This window comes from Thamnophis sirtalis, unplaced genomic scaffold (genome assembly GCF_051295495.1).
Source record: "Thamnophis sirtalis isolate CommonGarterSnake01/CBP01778 unplaced genomic scaffold, rThaSir2_p1.2 scaffold_3, whole genome shotgun sequence".
In the NCBI taxonomy this organism is placed as follows: Eukaryota; Metazoa; Chordata; class Lepidosauria; order Squamata; family Natricidae; genus Thamnophis; species Thamnophis sirtalis.
Genome location: NW_028261383.1, coordinates 45,447,179 through 45,463,910, shown reverse-complemented (window position 1 = coordinate 45,463,910; position 16,732 = coordinate 45,447,179). Strand labels below are relative to the sequence as shown.

The following is a 16,732-nucleotide window of genomic DNA, read 5'->3' as shown; positions in this document are numbered from 1 at the left end:
GTCCCCTCAACCACCCCCATGGCCCCCGCATCTCCCGGCAGGTCCTCCGAATCATACATACTCATGCACTCCCCCAAACAGTCCCCACGTAAGAGTTAAAACACAAAAATTTACAACAATATGATAATAAAAAGTGGGACATTCATTCATCTCATACGTGTCTCATGCATATCCCATACAAAGAGAGAAGAAAAAGATGAAAGAAAAGAAAGAAACTAAGATAGTTGCGCAGTTAATTAAATCCTTTCCCTACCACGCCCACCAAGCCATGTCCACCAAAGCCATGCCACGCCCACCAAGCCACATCCACCAAACCATGCCACGCCCACAGAACAGGTAGTAAAATTTTTGGAATCCCAACATTGTTAGTTGTGTAAAGGTGCAAAAGCCCAAAACCATATTTGTAATCTCCCCAAAGCATGGTTGCAATTCTTGAGACTTTTCAAGAACTACTTCTAAATAGTTGTTCTTATATAAAAGAAGAGGAAATCATTAAATACACGGACAATAATTGTATTAACTACATTCAGATAATTTTAATTTAACTTTGGCGCTTCTGTCTCACTGCCAAAAGAACCATATGAGCATTTCCATGCAGTTATGAAATGTCAATTTTGACTTGGAAATGTTTTTACTTTTATCAGTAACAGAATGTTGGGAGTATTGGAATACAATACTCCCTGAAAGGCCTATGAAGCGGTATATAAGTCTACTGCTATTGCTATTGCTATTGCTATAATACAAGGTGCAAGGAATTTCATGTCAGCTATAATCTCAGAAATCAAATAATCATGCTATTTGGATTGTGGTTTTTTTTCCTTCTTCTTAAGTATGATAAAAGAAATTACAGATTTGGGGGATTTTGTTTGAGAAAAACTTTATGAAATATAAATATCAAGTACAGGTTTATGCGCAGTTTAAAAGTTCCACTTTGGTCTTTCATGTAGGCACCTGGAGCACAATGTCCTCACAGAAGTGAACGGTGGTTCTCTGTATGGCCTGGCGTCCCTTCAACAATTTCATCTGAGTAACAACCTGATATCCAGTATCAGTCCTACTGGATGGAACTTCTGCCAAAAGCTGAACGAACTGTAAGTTAGCTAATTTGGGAGGCAACCGTTGATAATAAATATAGAAACTCTTGCACTGCAGTATGTGTAGGCACTGCTTTAAGAGAGAAAGGTTTTTAGAAGATTCAGGTTTTGTATAATGCAATTATTACACCCTCAAAATGCTAGTTTTTAATTTAGAAAGTTTGGCACTAGGGCAGTGATGGCTAACCTTTTCCGGACCGAGTGCCCAAAGCCCGTGTACGTGCTCGAACCCCCAAAATACAATGCCTGTGCACCTCCATGCATATGCCCTGCCCACCATGCATGCGCGTACCCCCCCCCCCCGGTGTGGCAGAGACCCAACAGACAACTGAATTAGGGTGACGGGTTGCGTGCCATTGGTTTACCATCAGGGGACTAGGGAATATTAAGGCACTGTTTCTTCCAAAATAACCATCAGTACTAAAGTATTTTTTCTCCAAATGCGAATTCTATCAAAGACATTTGTTTCACTTAGATAAATTATTTTCAACAGTCGGCATCCATATATTAGTTTCCATCACCAGCAAGCCTTATCAGTCCCTAACTTCTCTTAAAAAGCCTTTTTATTAACCTAGATAAATATGAAACATTTATTGCATCCTTTTGAACCTTTTCTCCAGCATCTAACTGTGCTTGGTCGATTTGTATATTTTTATTATATTTATTTTAATTTCAAATCTTTTTAAAACACTGGATAAAAGATGAATATGTGCATGCATGCACACATGTTTATAGATTTCTACTGTACATGCATATATGTTTTTTTTTTAAATGTCAGTGACGCTATGGAAAACATCAATTGATGTCCCTAGAGGTCTTTGAGATTTTTCTTTAATCCAAGGTTTTGATACTGTGTGCGCTTCTCTTGTTAATGTCTGTTTTAGTTTCTTCCAAATAGCCAGATAAGGATTGTTAAGAAAGCTATTGAAAATGTCTTTTAAGGATACACATTCAGTCATTCAAGGGACACAGGTGTTGTGGATTTATCCAGAATACAAGGGACTTCACAAATCCCTTAATTCATCCCATTCTGGAATGAAAATGTGTTTTTTGATAAATCTTCATATCATATTTTTGGAGTATAAGACACACCTTTCCCCCCCTAAAAGAGTGTGGAAATGTTGGTGCACCTTATACACTGAATACAGCCATTTGGGGCCTCCTGAAGCCCCACCCCCACATGCCATTTTTGTGAAAAACTGAGGCATTTTTTCCTCCCCCCCCCGCCCCCAGCCCTGCTGAAGCCTGCAGAGTGCTCCTGGGGGCTGGGGAGGACAAAAACTTTTATTTCTTACTTACCTCTTGGTAGATATAATTTATAATTTATACATTTTATATATACATATATATCTACACATATGTATACAATTTATATATAAGAGAATGTATGTTTGTGTGTGTGTGTATATATATATATAAATAAATAAATAAATAAATCTTGGTGTATCTTATACACCAGTGCGTCTTAGTGTATGAAAAATATGCTATTTCCCTACTCAGGCTGTGTAGAAGTACAAAATGTCAGCGAATATATGCCTCTTTCTGGCTGATTGCAGAGGGATACTACAAAGCTTTATTTTGAAATTTGCTTTTGGCTAATTCTAGTTGACGTCAAAAAAGGAACGTGCCTCTACAGTCCTGACCCCCCCCCTCCCCCCCCAAAAAACCTGCTGCCAACTATGAGGTTTTTTTTAACAGTTGTGCTTAGCACTGTCTGCTAGAATTGGATTTGTTCTGTGTAACCCCCTCCGTTCCCCTTTTGAAAAATTCTTTCATCACAGGTGAGGAAATAATGTTGACGGGTTGCCATCTCTTCATAATTCGACACCACAGTCTCCTTGGGAATTAATTTATGTTGTCCCCTGCCTTTTGGAAAGCTTTTCCAAAGGCCTTCCATCGCTCCTAGTTATACTATTCCTATCTCGGCACATGTTTGCAAAAAACATGCCACCTGTTTGCAAAGGAGATAATAAATGCCCTTTTTACTTAGAAATGTTTCTGTCCTGACTGTCCTGGTTTTGGCAGATGTCATTAACTTTTGTATCCCGCACTTCACCATAAGCAGCCCTCAACTTAACAATAGTTCATTTAGTGACCGTTTGAAGTTACAACGGCATTGAAAAGACTGACTTACGACCGTTTTTCACGCTTTCAACTATTGCAGCATCCCCCTGGTCACACAATCAAAATTCAGACGCTTGGTAACTATCTCACATTTCTGACGGTTGCAGTGTCCTTGGGTTATGTGATCCACCTTTTGTGAATTTCTGACATGCAAAGTCAATGGGGAAGCCAGATTCAATTAGCAACCGTGTTCCTAACTTAACATCTTCAGTGATTCACTTAACAACTGTGGGAAGAAAGGTCATAAAATGGGGCAAAATTCACTTAGCAACCGCCTTGCTTAGCGACAGAAACTTTGGGCTCAATTGTGGCCATATGTTGAGGGCTACCTGTATTATTAAAGCTGGTTAGAAGAAATTGTTGACACTTTTGCCTCATTCTTCCGTATTTCTCTGGTAGATTTGTCTCAAATCTACGAAGACCAATGCCAAAGTACATATAAAATATTGCTATTTTGCTTTATTTAAAGAGAAGCTGCTCACAGACTAAAATGCAACTCAGTCTCCTGCTGGAGCCATAGGTACATAATGCATGTACTTTTTATTTGCTGTAGTTGGAGGAAGTTGGAGAACTTTTAAAGGAAAGGTATAAGGGAAATGGGAAACAAATCAAATCAGTCTTTATCGTAGCCAGGGATAGGAAGTTTTGAGCCTCTGTAAGATGCAGTGGCTAAGACACTGAGCATGTCAATCAGAAAGGTCGGCAGTTCAGTGGTTCAAATCCCTAGCGCCATGTAATGGAGTGAGTTCCCGTTACTTACCCCCAGCTTCTGCCAACCTAGCAATTTGAAAGCATGTAAAAATGCAAGTAGAAAAATAGAAACCACCTTTGGTGGGAAGTGCACCTTCAGCATTTAGTCATGCCGGCCACATGATCACGGAGACGTCTTTGGGCAGCACTAGCTCTTCAGCTTTGTAAAGGAGACGAGCACCGCCCCCTAGAGTTGGGAATGACTAGCACATATTGCGAGGGGAACCTTTACCTTTAAGATGCAAGGCAATCTTAAGGATTCCCCCAAAATGTTGCTATTCCGATGCATGAAAAAGAAAATTGGGAAAAGGAGGGAGCAGCTTACATAACAAGTTCAATTAGTGGGAAACCAAGGTTTTTGGAGCTGACCATTTATTGTCACTGAGATCCAATGACAGATTGCCAGCCGCTGCTTTGCAATTCTTCCAATTCTATGCACTTCCTGGGTTTCATGATCTCATTACATTGGCTGCTCTGAAGCTGGGGTTTGGAGCTTTATGTTAGTTATTTAAAAGATTTATATAGCTGCCCATCTTAAGCAGCTCTGGGTGGCTTACAACAATTAACCCTATAAATCAAGCAATCCTAAAACAGTAAACAATACAACAAAAACCCTGTGTTATAATTGTCCCCATAGGATGCCTCACTGCAGGCTCAGCTAACTTCCTTCCATATTATATGCCTATATAATCCTATCCCAGCATCTCAGTAAAAAGCCAAGTCTTAATAACCTTCCGAATTGTTGGAAGGATATGCGGAAACCTGTCTTACGCTTGGTTCAAGAAAAATGGACAATTCTTTCCATGTTTTAGCAGGGTTGCTGTAGTATAACCAAGATCCTGAAGTTAGCTTGAAGATAACTCACTCTCAAAACAAACATGCTTTGATTTTGCCAAGGACTAGATGGAATAATTGGACTTAACTCTATGAATAAGTTCTGAGAATACGAAGGAGCTGTTGGGTTAAACCAGGGGTGTCAACTCAAGGCCCGCGGATCTGGCTCACAGGGTGCTTAGATCTGGCACGTGGGCCCGCCCTGGAAACAGCGAAGGACTGGCCCCCAGTGCCTCTGACAGTGGAAATGGAGCTTCGGGCTCCATTTTCGGCCGCAACGGCCTCTTGCAACCCTCTGCCAGCAAAAATGGAGCTCGGGGACGCGGTGTGCGACCTGCCCAGGCTCCATTTTTGCTCGCAGAAGGCTGCAGGAGACTGTTGTGGCCAAAAACGGAGCATTGTTGAGTGATGTCAAGCTGGCCACGCTCCCCCCCCCACACACACACACAAGGTCAGACACAATCCTGATGAAATCGAGTTTGACCCCCCTGAGTTTAAATCCATGTGTAAAAGTTAAATGAATTAGCTTCTGGCTTTATTTTGCCCTTACAGTAAATACTTGATCCGACTTGAATATTCTTTTTTTTTTTTATTGAATATTCTTGACCCTCTTTTCATAGGAAAGATATTTAGGATAGTCAAGAACTAAATTATTTAAATATTTTAAATGCTTCACTCTGAAATTTTGCTCGTTTTTCCCCTCAGGTCCTTGTCATTTAACAACTTAACCAGATTGGATAAAGGAAGTCTAGCAGATCTGGGAAGCCTGGAGACCCTTCACCTGAGTCACAATTCCATCAGTCACATTGCAGAAGGAGCATTCAAGGGACTCAAAAGCTTACGCGTTCTGTACGAGTTTCACTTTTTTTTCTTTTTGTTTGTCAGGTTAACTCTTGAGAGGAATAAAAGGGATAGGCCTTGATATTTGCTTTTGCCTTCTCTTTAATTAGACAATGAATGTCCCAAAGGTGCTTTTTTCAGAAGGCAACTGGACTTTCTTGGGTGGTTGTTGTTTCATTTGATAAAGATTTGCTTGTTATCCAAGACGCTTCTTCAGTTCTGACTGACTGGTGGGGGAATGGAAGGATTTATATTCTTCTTTGCAGTCATCTGGTCATTAGCACTTTAAGGATTGGTTGTTAGCTCTCCAGAGTCATTAAGGCCCCTTGGGGGTTTATCTGTATCTTCAGAGTTACCTGAATTTCAAAACTGGCTTGGAGCATTCTTGCGACCCCTGAAGGGATTGGATTGTAAATAGGAGATAGGTAATGTCATATCCCTGCTTTTCTGTTGAGAGAGGACTGTTGTCAGGGCTCCAAGTAACACCCCCAACGAAAGGAGACAATGAGGCTTGAGTTTCCACAAAGTTCAATTTTATTAGGGATGTCATATTGGCACATCCGGGAAAACCCGAATCTGAAAGCTTCCAGGTTTTCCCCACCCAAGTAAAAGTTCAAGTCCCTGCCCAGCACCCACATGTCTATCACATGGTCCAATCAGGCATCATCCCAACTGGAGATACCTCCCAGTCACACCACTCCAAGTGCTGGGCAAAATGTCCTTGACTCGTAGAGAAAGGAATGTTATTTAGACTATATATCTCCCATACTCCATATAATTCCCCTTCCCATTTTCCCACAGCAGAAATTGTGGCAGGCCTGAAGGCCCAGTGTAGAAGATGGCTTCCAGGCCTGACAACTGTTCATTTTTGAAATAGATGGCATTTTTTGACATCTTGTTTCAAACAAAAGAAAGGGTGCTAATGACAAGATGACTGCAAAGAATACAAATCCTTCCATTCTCCATCAGTTAGAACTGAAGAAACTTCTTGGATGAGAAGTTAAGTGTTTAAAGGGAAAGAAAACTAAGAAAATCCAGTTGCCTTTTGGAAAAAGCATCTTTGGAATAACCATGACCTGGATGATTGAGAATCTCCATAGACATCTGGACAACGATGTCTACCCCAAATTTAACACTGTGTAGATGAGCTGCACCATAGAAGTTGTTGGCACTGAGAGGACATTAACTGAGCATGACCTTCTCTCCATTTCACAGCTTCTGGGAAACTTCCAGTCTAGCAAATATTGCCTCCAGACTCAACTAAGGAAGAGAAGTGCCATGAGTGTGTTCAAGGAGACATTTTACCCCCGTACTTAATGGGATATTTCTTCTTTAATTGAATCTCTGCTTTTATTGACTTGCCATTCCATGGGCACAATTGTTGATACTTTTGGTTTTGTGAAACCCTTAGCTGAAAACCAGAGTAATTTTATAGGACCCTTGTTTTTCTTTTTTTTAAAAAAATAATGTCCTTCCACCAAATGAACAATTCTCCAAATTACTTATTTAAAATTCTTTTCTCCAAAGCTCTTTTGAAGTTGGAGCTTAATGGAGAAGAAACACAGACTTTCCCCCTTGGTTACTGCACTGTGCAGTTATTTATTCCTTTTATTGAAGTGAGGACGGGCTTTATGTTTCTTTGCCTTTCCCAGACCCACTTTTCAATCCCATGCCTGTTTTCAGAAAGGGGCTCGCTCCTAGGCAGCTGGCACAGAAAAGGACGAAAGGCTTTCCCAAACTGAAAAGACTGTTTGGATTGCAGCTAATTCTCGGTTTCCTTTTGTGTCCAGTACACAGAGAGGGAAGAGAGGGTGGGAGAGCAAGTTCTAATTGAATCAAGAGGAAGGCCCATCAGCCCCTGCACCTGGTGAAAAAGAGCTGGGCATGCTTTAATTACGATCTATTGTTGACAAGCCTTTGGTGGGTGTGAAACTGCTGAAATGAGAAGCTATTCAAATAGAGGTCAGTCCCAGAAACCTCACAGCAGAATGATTAACAAGGCAGTAGGCTTTCAGGGCCAGCCAGCCAGAAAGAATAGGAAATTGGCAACAGAGGCTGTGAGAAAAGCAAAGTGAATGCAAAGAAAACTGAACTGGAATACAGGATCCCTATATGATTTTTTTTTAAAAAAAATCATTTATGAGAAAGCATGTTTCTCACAAAAGGATGTTCTTTTGGAAGAAGCAGTAAACTCTCTCCTTTTATACAAAATGCAATGTAAAGGCCAATTAACTTTTTTTTAAAAGGGGTGCTAGAGAAATCTCACCCCGCCCTAAATTCTCCCAAAGTCCTTCAGTTCATTTCACATCTGGCAAGACGATCGTGTGCCAATTACCAGCGTGCCTACCATCCCTATCCTAATGTTCCCTTGTATTCATATTCATTTCTTGTATTCATAATCATGTCTATACTTATATCTGTTGCCTAATTCAGGCTTGACAAAATAAAATAAATAAAAATAAATCCTTCAGAGATCGATTTCTCTTTGCAAAAAGAAATGGTGGAAAGCAAGGAGCTTACTCTGGAGTAAAGAGCAAAACATAAAAATAGAAATAACATGGGTAATTCGTGCAGCTCAATCTCTGGACTTCAAATGTTTTGCCCTGGACCTCTGGATTCCATTTTTCTCCCCTGACTGCTTTATTGCCTTTATTACCCAGGGTCCCATTCTTGATTTCAGTGAGGGGCGGGTGAGAAGGAAGAGGAGCTTTTTGTAGCCATGTTTATATTACCAACTGAGCTACACCCTAAAGCTTGGGATCCCTCCCCCACTCCTGTGACTCAACCCCAGTAAAACCATAATGACTGTATTTGTATCTATTTGCACGTTCTCATCCTTACTTCTAGTTGTTCGTGAAGATTCTCATTCATCTAGGTCATGGTTGTCTCAAAGGTCCTGTTATTTTAAAGACAGCTAGACTTTCTCATTTTTCTTTAAGATTTTCGCTTCTCATTTCACTTCTGAACTGAAGAAGCTTTTTGGATGAGAAGAGAAACATTTTAAAGAAAAATCAGAAAGTCCAGTTGTTTTAAAATAAAAGCACTTTTGGGCTTACTTCTAGTTATTGATTTTTATTGGGTTTATTAAGACTGCCCAAGTCTCTGGTGGGTGTAAGTTTTTTCGTGTGCTTTCTGAGAACCAGAAGAAGTAAAACCCTAACTCAGTTGAAAAGAATCAGGTAGCAGAAGCATCATTTGTGGGAGTTTTCTTTGAAGGAAAACAATAGGGAAGAGGCCAGGTCTAGTCAACTAGAGTGAATTACTACTGTTTTTCCACAAATGCTCCAGATGAAAGCTTTATGCTACAGGAACAAAGGCAGTGTCTTTGGGGAAGGTTTCCTAAAGGTTGGCCTTTGTGAGCCTCTTTGAATGCTGGGCTCACAAACAGGGAAATTGATTGTGATCTTTTTGTTTTGTCATCCTCTCCCTAGGAATCTGGATCATAACGAGATTTCGGGGACAATAGAAGACACCAGTGGAGCATTTACGGGCCTGGAAAATCTAAACATGCTGTGAGTATCAGATAAGTTTTGCTTCTAGAAAACAAAAGTTGTTTTTTTCCAAACAACTTTGTATATCTCTGCGTATATTAGGAGTGGGTTGGGAGAAGGTGGGACATCTGCTGAGCTTCTATCATGCACAATAAAAAAAAAATATTACTCGTACACAAGCTCATTTGGCCATAATTCAAATTCTGACTATACTTTTCTCTCTCTCTTAGTTTGTAGATCTTAAGAAGTTTTATTTTTTTGTCGAGAATAAAAGAGAGTCACCTTGTTTTATGAGCCTCAAATGATCAATTTGTTTCGCTTTATATTCCTGACAAATTGCTTAGTACCTGATACTTTTGGTCTTCCAATGAAAGCGAGGCGCACATTTGATTTTTCTTTGCATTGTGTTCAGATGGTGATCTTTTAAACAGAAAATGCACCCAGGGGAGACTATATCTCTGGTATGGGTATTCCTCAATCTATGACTGTTCAATCAGCAATTGTTCCAAGTTACGATACTGTTGAGCAATTGGCAGTTATGACAAGTCACCCCTGCAAGTCACTTGATCACAATTTGAGTCCTTGGCAGCCCATTCACATTTATAGTCGGTTGCCAAGCTCTCTATAATCATGTGGTCGCCATTTGCAACCTTCCCTGCTAACTTCCCTATAAAATAAGTGGGGAATATAGCAAATCACTATGGTTAGTCTCCTTCAACCACCATGCCAACTCATGCACTCCTGTGCATCCTCCTCATTCACATTATACCCACATACAGAGAGACACATACCCAGCCTGTGCTATGCCTCTTACCAGACATGGCGCCTCTCGCATGCCCTCATGCACCTGCCCAATCCTGCCACACCTCCTGTGCTTCCTTCCCACCTTGTGCTGAACTTCTTGAGGTCACATCTCTTGCACACCGTCCCAGACGTTGAGGCATAGTCGTTAGAATGCAAGCATTGCAGGCAAACACTGCCCACTGCGAGGAGTTTGATCCTGACCGGCTCAAGGTTAATTGAGCCTTCCATCCTTCCGAGGTCGGTAAAATGAGGATCCAGATTGTTGAGGGCGATAGACTGACTCTGTATACCGCTTGGAGAATGAAAGCTGGAAGATGTCATAAATTAAGAGAAACTACAAACATAGTAAAATTACAAGAAAAAAAACACTCTTTTTAATGCAGTAAGATATGAATTCATAGCATCAGTGAAGTAAAGATTTTGTTCTGTAAAAGAGATAATGACTTCCAATATAGCATGGCAATTTAATTCAGTTTTAACCCCCAAAACTATGACCCTTAGTTGTCCAGGAAAACACTAAGAAGTGATTTGAGATAAATATCTAACCTTGGAAAATGATGAAAACATGGAAGAAGAATTTCTGTTTTCAAATTAACCGAGTGCCCAAATGTATGAGTGATGATGACTTTTTATTGAAAAGCTGTAGAGGATTCCTGCTTCCCCTAATCCTTTGATATGCCTGCAGGAGACCATTACATGGCATACTGTGAAATTGACTAAAAGCTTAGCTTTGTTCGGATATTAGGCCTCACATGATTACAGATGCGTGAAGGAAAGAGTGGTCTTGATGCCCCCACCATTAGCATTATGTCTGTTGAAGGCAGCATCCCCTCTAATTGGCATACTAGGCAGCTAACTAGGAAGGGACCACTCAGAACAAAAATCAGAACTTAGTGTGATTGGGTTCCTTAATTCTGTGATGTGTATGTGTGTATGTGTGTTCTGCAGAGGGAGAGAGAGCAGATTTCTCCTTTCAGAACTTGCCCTCCAGAGTGAAGTTGGTGGGTGGGCTGTAGAATTGGCAAAAAAACCACATCATCAGGAATGAGCTAGTGGCCATGGTTATGCATACTCTCGCACATATGTGCTTCACTGGAGCAGAGGAGAGAAAGTCTTTCATACTCACTTAGGGTAGGCACTAATGTGGGCAAAGTCAAGTAAGGGAAAAGGAGGAATGTGTTCCTCCTTGCTGTTCTCTGACCACGGTTGGGTTTTTTGCAGACATTTCATTACCAAACTAGGTAACATCATCAGTACAAGTAGGGAATGGAAGGAATGTCTTTTACCTGGAACTCTATTAAACTTCTTAAAAAAGTACTCTGTAGTATGTAGTGTAGTGTGATGCTCTCTAGTAAGAGCTCTGCACCTATAGCTTAGTTTCATGCTATACCTGGTTCTTTGGACAGCTGGCTGGGTCTGGGAAGTTGATAGTCTGCCCTCGCTTGAATAGATCATCTCTTGTCCTTTGCTTTCAGCTGTTGTGGAATATATCTATATAAAAAAGGCTGTGTGTATGTGTGCACTCCTTGAACAATTTCAACCAAACTTGGCACAAAGATTACTTACCCTCTGGAAACAAATACTGTAGGGGTAAGACACCCCTAACACCCCCCGGAGTGTGTGTTCTGTTAAGATACAGCCTGTAGTGCCTTAAAATAGCCTCTACTGTACTGCCTTAAAATGGCTTCTACTGTACAGCGCTGTAGAGTTACCATGGTAACGGCTTCACAATACTCCACAAGGGGGCTCCCTCTGGTAAGGGGTAAAATCCAACATTAGAAATTGTGGCAACGTTCATGGAAGGGGGGGTTGGGATAAATAAATACCTGGCAGCGCCAGGTTATCAGCTAGTATTATGCAATCTGTTTTTTCCTGGATGTCTTTTTTTTAAAAAAAAATACCATATTTTTCGGACCGGAGTATAAAACACACCATGATTTGAGAAGGTAAATTTTTAAAAAATGTTTATGCACTCTGCAAGCCTCCCAAATTTTGGGGGGGCCAAAAATGAGCAAACCTGGCCTGTCTTTTGCTTGATTTTGCCTTCCCCAGCCCCCAGGAACACTTTGCAAGCCTCCCAAACTCTCTGCATGTCCATTTTTGCAAAGGGGGTGAGGTTTCGGGAGGCCAAAAATGCTGTATTCAGTGTATAAGACGCATCCAGATTTTCATCCACTTTTTTTGGGGGGAAAGGTCCATCTTATACTCCTAAAAATACGGTATACATCAACCTTTTTGGGGGGGGGGATGGTTGGTATGGATTTTTTTAATATAAATGAACAACATCTTTTGTTTGAAAAATAATCAAAATAAACTTTTCTATGCCGAGTACTGCATTTAAACTGTCAGACTGAAGCATTTTACTGTATTAACATAAAGACACATAGGTGGAGGAAGAGAAAGAGGAGAGACACTTAAGAGAAAACCTCCACATGAATTAATAATTACTTCAGTGTTTTGGAGACAGTTTTAAGAGCTGTTCCTCTTTTGATCTGTGTGGACAAGCTACTGAAAGGAGATTGCAGTGAGTACTCAGGCACCTTGTTCATCATAGTAGAGGTGTTAACAGGAGAGAAAGGGACAAGCAAAGATGTTAGCCTTCTCTGAATTATAGATGACATTTTTCACCGAGGAGAGAGCAAACTTAAATTAAAACATTGCCTCAGAAGAACAATCAAAACATTACACTGGCAAAAACTGATGTCTAGAAATAGCCCTAATTATTTAGACCTTATATTTCTTTCCAATTTTGAGAAGGCAAAAGGTATCCATTGGGCTGGTTTTAGTTCCATTCTTCTTAGGGACCAAAAAAATAAAATAAAATATCCCAAACCCCATGGCCGTGTCCAGGGGCTGTGGATATTTTTCTTCATAACATCCCTGAAATTGGTTAAAACGGGAACAGAGATATCCCTGTATTCTATGCTCTGTGCATCTTTTATATATTAGTACTTTTATTTCATCCAGTTTATATGCTGCTTCATTTAAAAAGAAAAAAAAATCTAAGCAGCTTACCAATAATAATAATTTCTATATATAAAATTGGCTGTGTGCGTCTTATACACTGAATACAGCATTTTTTCCTCCTGAAACCCTGCCACCTTCACCAGAATGGCCATGCATAGTTTTTAGGAGGCTTTCAAAGAGCTCCTGGGGGCTGGGGAGGGCAGAAATGAGCAAAAAATGGGTCATTTTTTGCTCAATTTTGCCCCCCCCCCCGGTCCCCAGGTACACTCTATAAGCCTCCTAAAGGTATCCATGCCCTTTTTTTGAGAAAAAACACACCCGTTTTTGTGAAAATTGGGCCATTTTTTGCTCATTTTTGCCCCCATCCCACCCCCCAGGAGCACTCTACAAGCCCCCTAAAGGCTATTCATGCCCTTTAAAAAAAAAACAGCCCTGTTTTTGCAAAAAATGGGCCGTTTTGAGGAGGTTTGCAAAGTGCAAAAATTCTTTTAATTTGCCTCTTCAAAACCTTGGTGTGTCTTATACTCAGGTGTCTTATACTTCGAAAAATACAGTAGTGTATAAGATTTGCAAGTTGAACAATTTATCTGACCTTCCTAGGTTCTAATTGTACTTGATCCGTGTCTTTATTCAGGGGAGAGAGTTACAGGAATATTTATATTAATAAAAACTTGAAATTAAAGAAACATTCCAAAAGTCCCCATACCGTATCCTCCTGAATTAATTTGTTGCAGAAGTTTAATCTCTTCTGTCATCAGGATTCAGGATGGGCCATATTGCACTTTAAAAAAGAAGAAAGGAAAATGCTAGAAATCAGATAAGTAACCGAATAATACTGTCAATATTATCCCAAACCAAGCTCCGCAGGGCCAATTTAGCTCCAGCTATGGGGCGCCAGCAGAACTAGGAAAGTGTTCAAACATTTCTTGGATTGTAGGAATCAAGTATCTATCAGATTTGATTTCATGACCAGAATATTTGAATGTCTCCCTGCGGCGATTTCTCGAGTCAGAGCCAAACGGTATGCTAGAATTGACTTGCATTGCCTTTGTTTTAAAAGTATACTTCTTACTTAATATATATTGCAAAGTGTAAGGAAGTAATTGACGATTGTACTAATTATTACTGTTGTAGTTATAAACTAAAGGAAATAAAAGAATAAAAAATAGAAGGTTCAGAAAAGAAAGAAACAGAAAAGAATATAGTAAAGAAAAAGAAAAGAAATATATAAGGAAACAATTTGCTTCTTCAATACAAAAGGTATAAGCATTTAGTCACATATGACCTTCTCTTAGGCAACAAACGTCTTTCCATATCTCAATATTTATTGGTAAACTAATCCATAAAATATCATTTTAATCCTAATTATACCAAAAGTCCATTGTCCACCTTTTTGTTGTTTGTCCCCCCCCCCATCTGTTTAAGTTCCTAAATTTGTCTATCCAAATGTTCGTAATAGCTAAAATGTAGTTAAGACACAATTTCCAAAAGTTATTAAAAAAGAGGTATCCTCTCAAAGGCGCTAACCACAGTTTGAACAAAAAGTTGAGTATTCTTTCATCCTTCAGAACTCCAAGCAAGCCTACCATTTTTCAGTCTCCTTTTGAGTAGCAACTGTCTAGAATACTTGTGGGCGATCTCAAGTCATCTTCTTATCCAGAGAGGAATTACAAAGAGCTGGTCTCCTTGTTGGCTCTTCATTCTGCTGTGGTTGTTCGCTCTGCTTTTTGCCAAGCAATAATCAGTCCTACAATTTTTACCCAGAAGTTGCAGAATAAGTTAGAAGACAACAAAGTTAAAACACATACTACATACAGTGTGGCATACCAAGACTTTTAATCACCTTGGCTATCAGAAAGAAAATTCATTCATTCATTCATTCTTTCCTCTCTCTCTCTCTCTCTCTCTCTCTCTCTCTCTCTCTCTCTCTCTCTCTCTCTCTCTCTCTCTCTCTCCCTCTCCCTCTCCCTCTCCCTCTCCCTCTCCCTCTCCCTCTCTCCCTCCCTCCCTCCCTCTCTCTCTCTCCCTCTCTCTCTCCCTCTCTCTCTCTCTCCCTAACTACCTACCTACCTACCTACCTACCTACCTACCTACCTACCTATACACACGCACACACACATATTTGCTAAAGTATTACAAATCATTAGACCTGCGGTGGCGCAGTACTTAAAGTGCAATACTAAAAGCTACTTCTACAGATTACTGGCTGCCAGCAGTTTGGCAGCTCGAATCTCACTAGGCTCAAGGTTGACTCATCCTTCCAAGGTCAGTAAAATGAGGACCCAAATTGTTGGGGGCGATATGCTGACTCTCTAAAACCGCTTAGAGAGTGTTGGAAAGCACTATGAAGCGATGTATAAGTGCTATTGCTATTGCTAAAAAAAGCCCTAAATTCCCATCTTGGCTTGCTTATAGGGTCTGTTGGTAAGAAACTTCATAGGCATTCACTGGAAAAAAGTATCTTTCAGTGCACTTTGAGTCCGTCATCAGGTCAATGTTATTTTTCTATAATTAGAGAATATTTAAATTCTATATGAAATGTTTGGAATAAAAAAAAACCTTGAAATGCTTTGTCAGGGTTATTGCTAGCAAGTCAGGAGAAGCTATGAGGTAAGGTAGCACTAGAAAATAAAATTTTGACACTTTTTGTTTAATAAATTTCTGAGGGAGAAAGAGAGTTCTACCCAAGGCAAAGATATTTTGTCTCTGAACTTTGAAAAACATTGACTAAACTTACTATCTTGTATCCTTATTGATTGTTTCCTAGTATGATTTGATTGCTTATTGGTATCCTATGACTACCATTAAGTGTTGTATCTTATGATTCTTGATGAACGTATCTTTTTTTTTAATGTACACTGAAAACATATGCACCAAATTCCTTGGGGGTACAATCACATTTGGCCAATAAATAAAGAATTCTAATTTTATTCTACTCTATTGTATGGTTGGGGTAATATATTCTTCCAAAAACCCGCAAATCAAATGTTTTTGATTAGTCTTTACAACAAAACAGTACAGTAAAAAGGGAAGTGCTTTAACATGGCAATTTATTGTTGAAAAAAATAATAATAGGACAATAAAGTAACATGTAATTAAAAGTTTTGCACACTTGAATAATTTGATGAAGATCTTTGGCCTTCTGGCATGTGAGTGTGGGATTATCAGCATCCCTTAAAAATAATAAATATAAAATTTATCTGTATACCCCTCGTATTTGGAAATGATTGAAACATTAGAGCTTATCTTGGGGCACCATAGAAAGGCTGAGAATTTCTACCTCTCTGGATCCATGCCGGCAAACTCTCTGTAAATAAGGAGTCTTATAGAAATCTTCCCGGCAGTAGAGCTGATAGGAGAGCACCAAAGTAAGATCTGGAGAAGATTCAGCTGTAGTTTGGAACTTGGAAAAAGTCTGAAACGTTGCGGGGTTTTGTTTAAGCTTATTACCAACTGTGAAAAGATCAAGGGTGAATTGACCAGTGGTGAATCCAGTGTCTTGTTTAAATGGTGTTTGAGGTTGATAAGCCAAGATCAGCTCACATCCTGGCCTTCCCCCCTTTCCAGAGCAAAGCTGCACTTCTTAACCCAACACAGAATGTCCTAGATAAAGCTATCATCACTATTAAGCGCTAATAAAGATAAAGGTATTTAATTTCAGGGAAAGGGAGAGAGTATGCTTCCTTAATCTTGACAGATTGTATTTCCAGCGCCTTACATGGAAATGGTTCATCAGATAGACGCTCACTAATTGGGGTCTTTTCTTCCCCTCTTGCCTCTCTTCCCCCCCCCCCCCCCCTTTCCCTCCTCCTCCTCTGGCTGCTGCAT

At 39.9% G+C, this 16,732-nt stretch overlaps 1 protein-coding gene across 1 annotated transcript in view; it reads left to right on the top strand.

The window, feature by feature from the left end:
• The window catches only part of LRIG1 (leucine rich repeats and immunoglobulin like domains 1), a 146,120-nt gene that overhangs the window by 104,260 nt on the left and 25,128 nt on the right, over positions 1–16,732 (top strand). Inside the window, exons 7-9 of the mRNA XM_087708851.1 lie at positions 948–1,091; positions 5,508–5,651; positions 9,074–9,154. Coding sequence (XP_087564977.1) covers positions 948–1,091; positions 5,508–5,651; positions 9,074–9,154 — 369 coding nt within the window. The remainder of the gene's footprint in view (positions 1–947; positions 1,092–5,507; positions 5,652–9,073; positions 9,155–16,732) is intronic.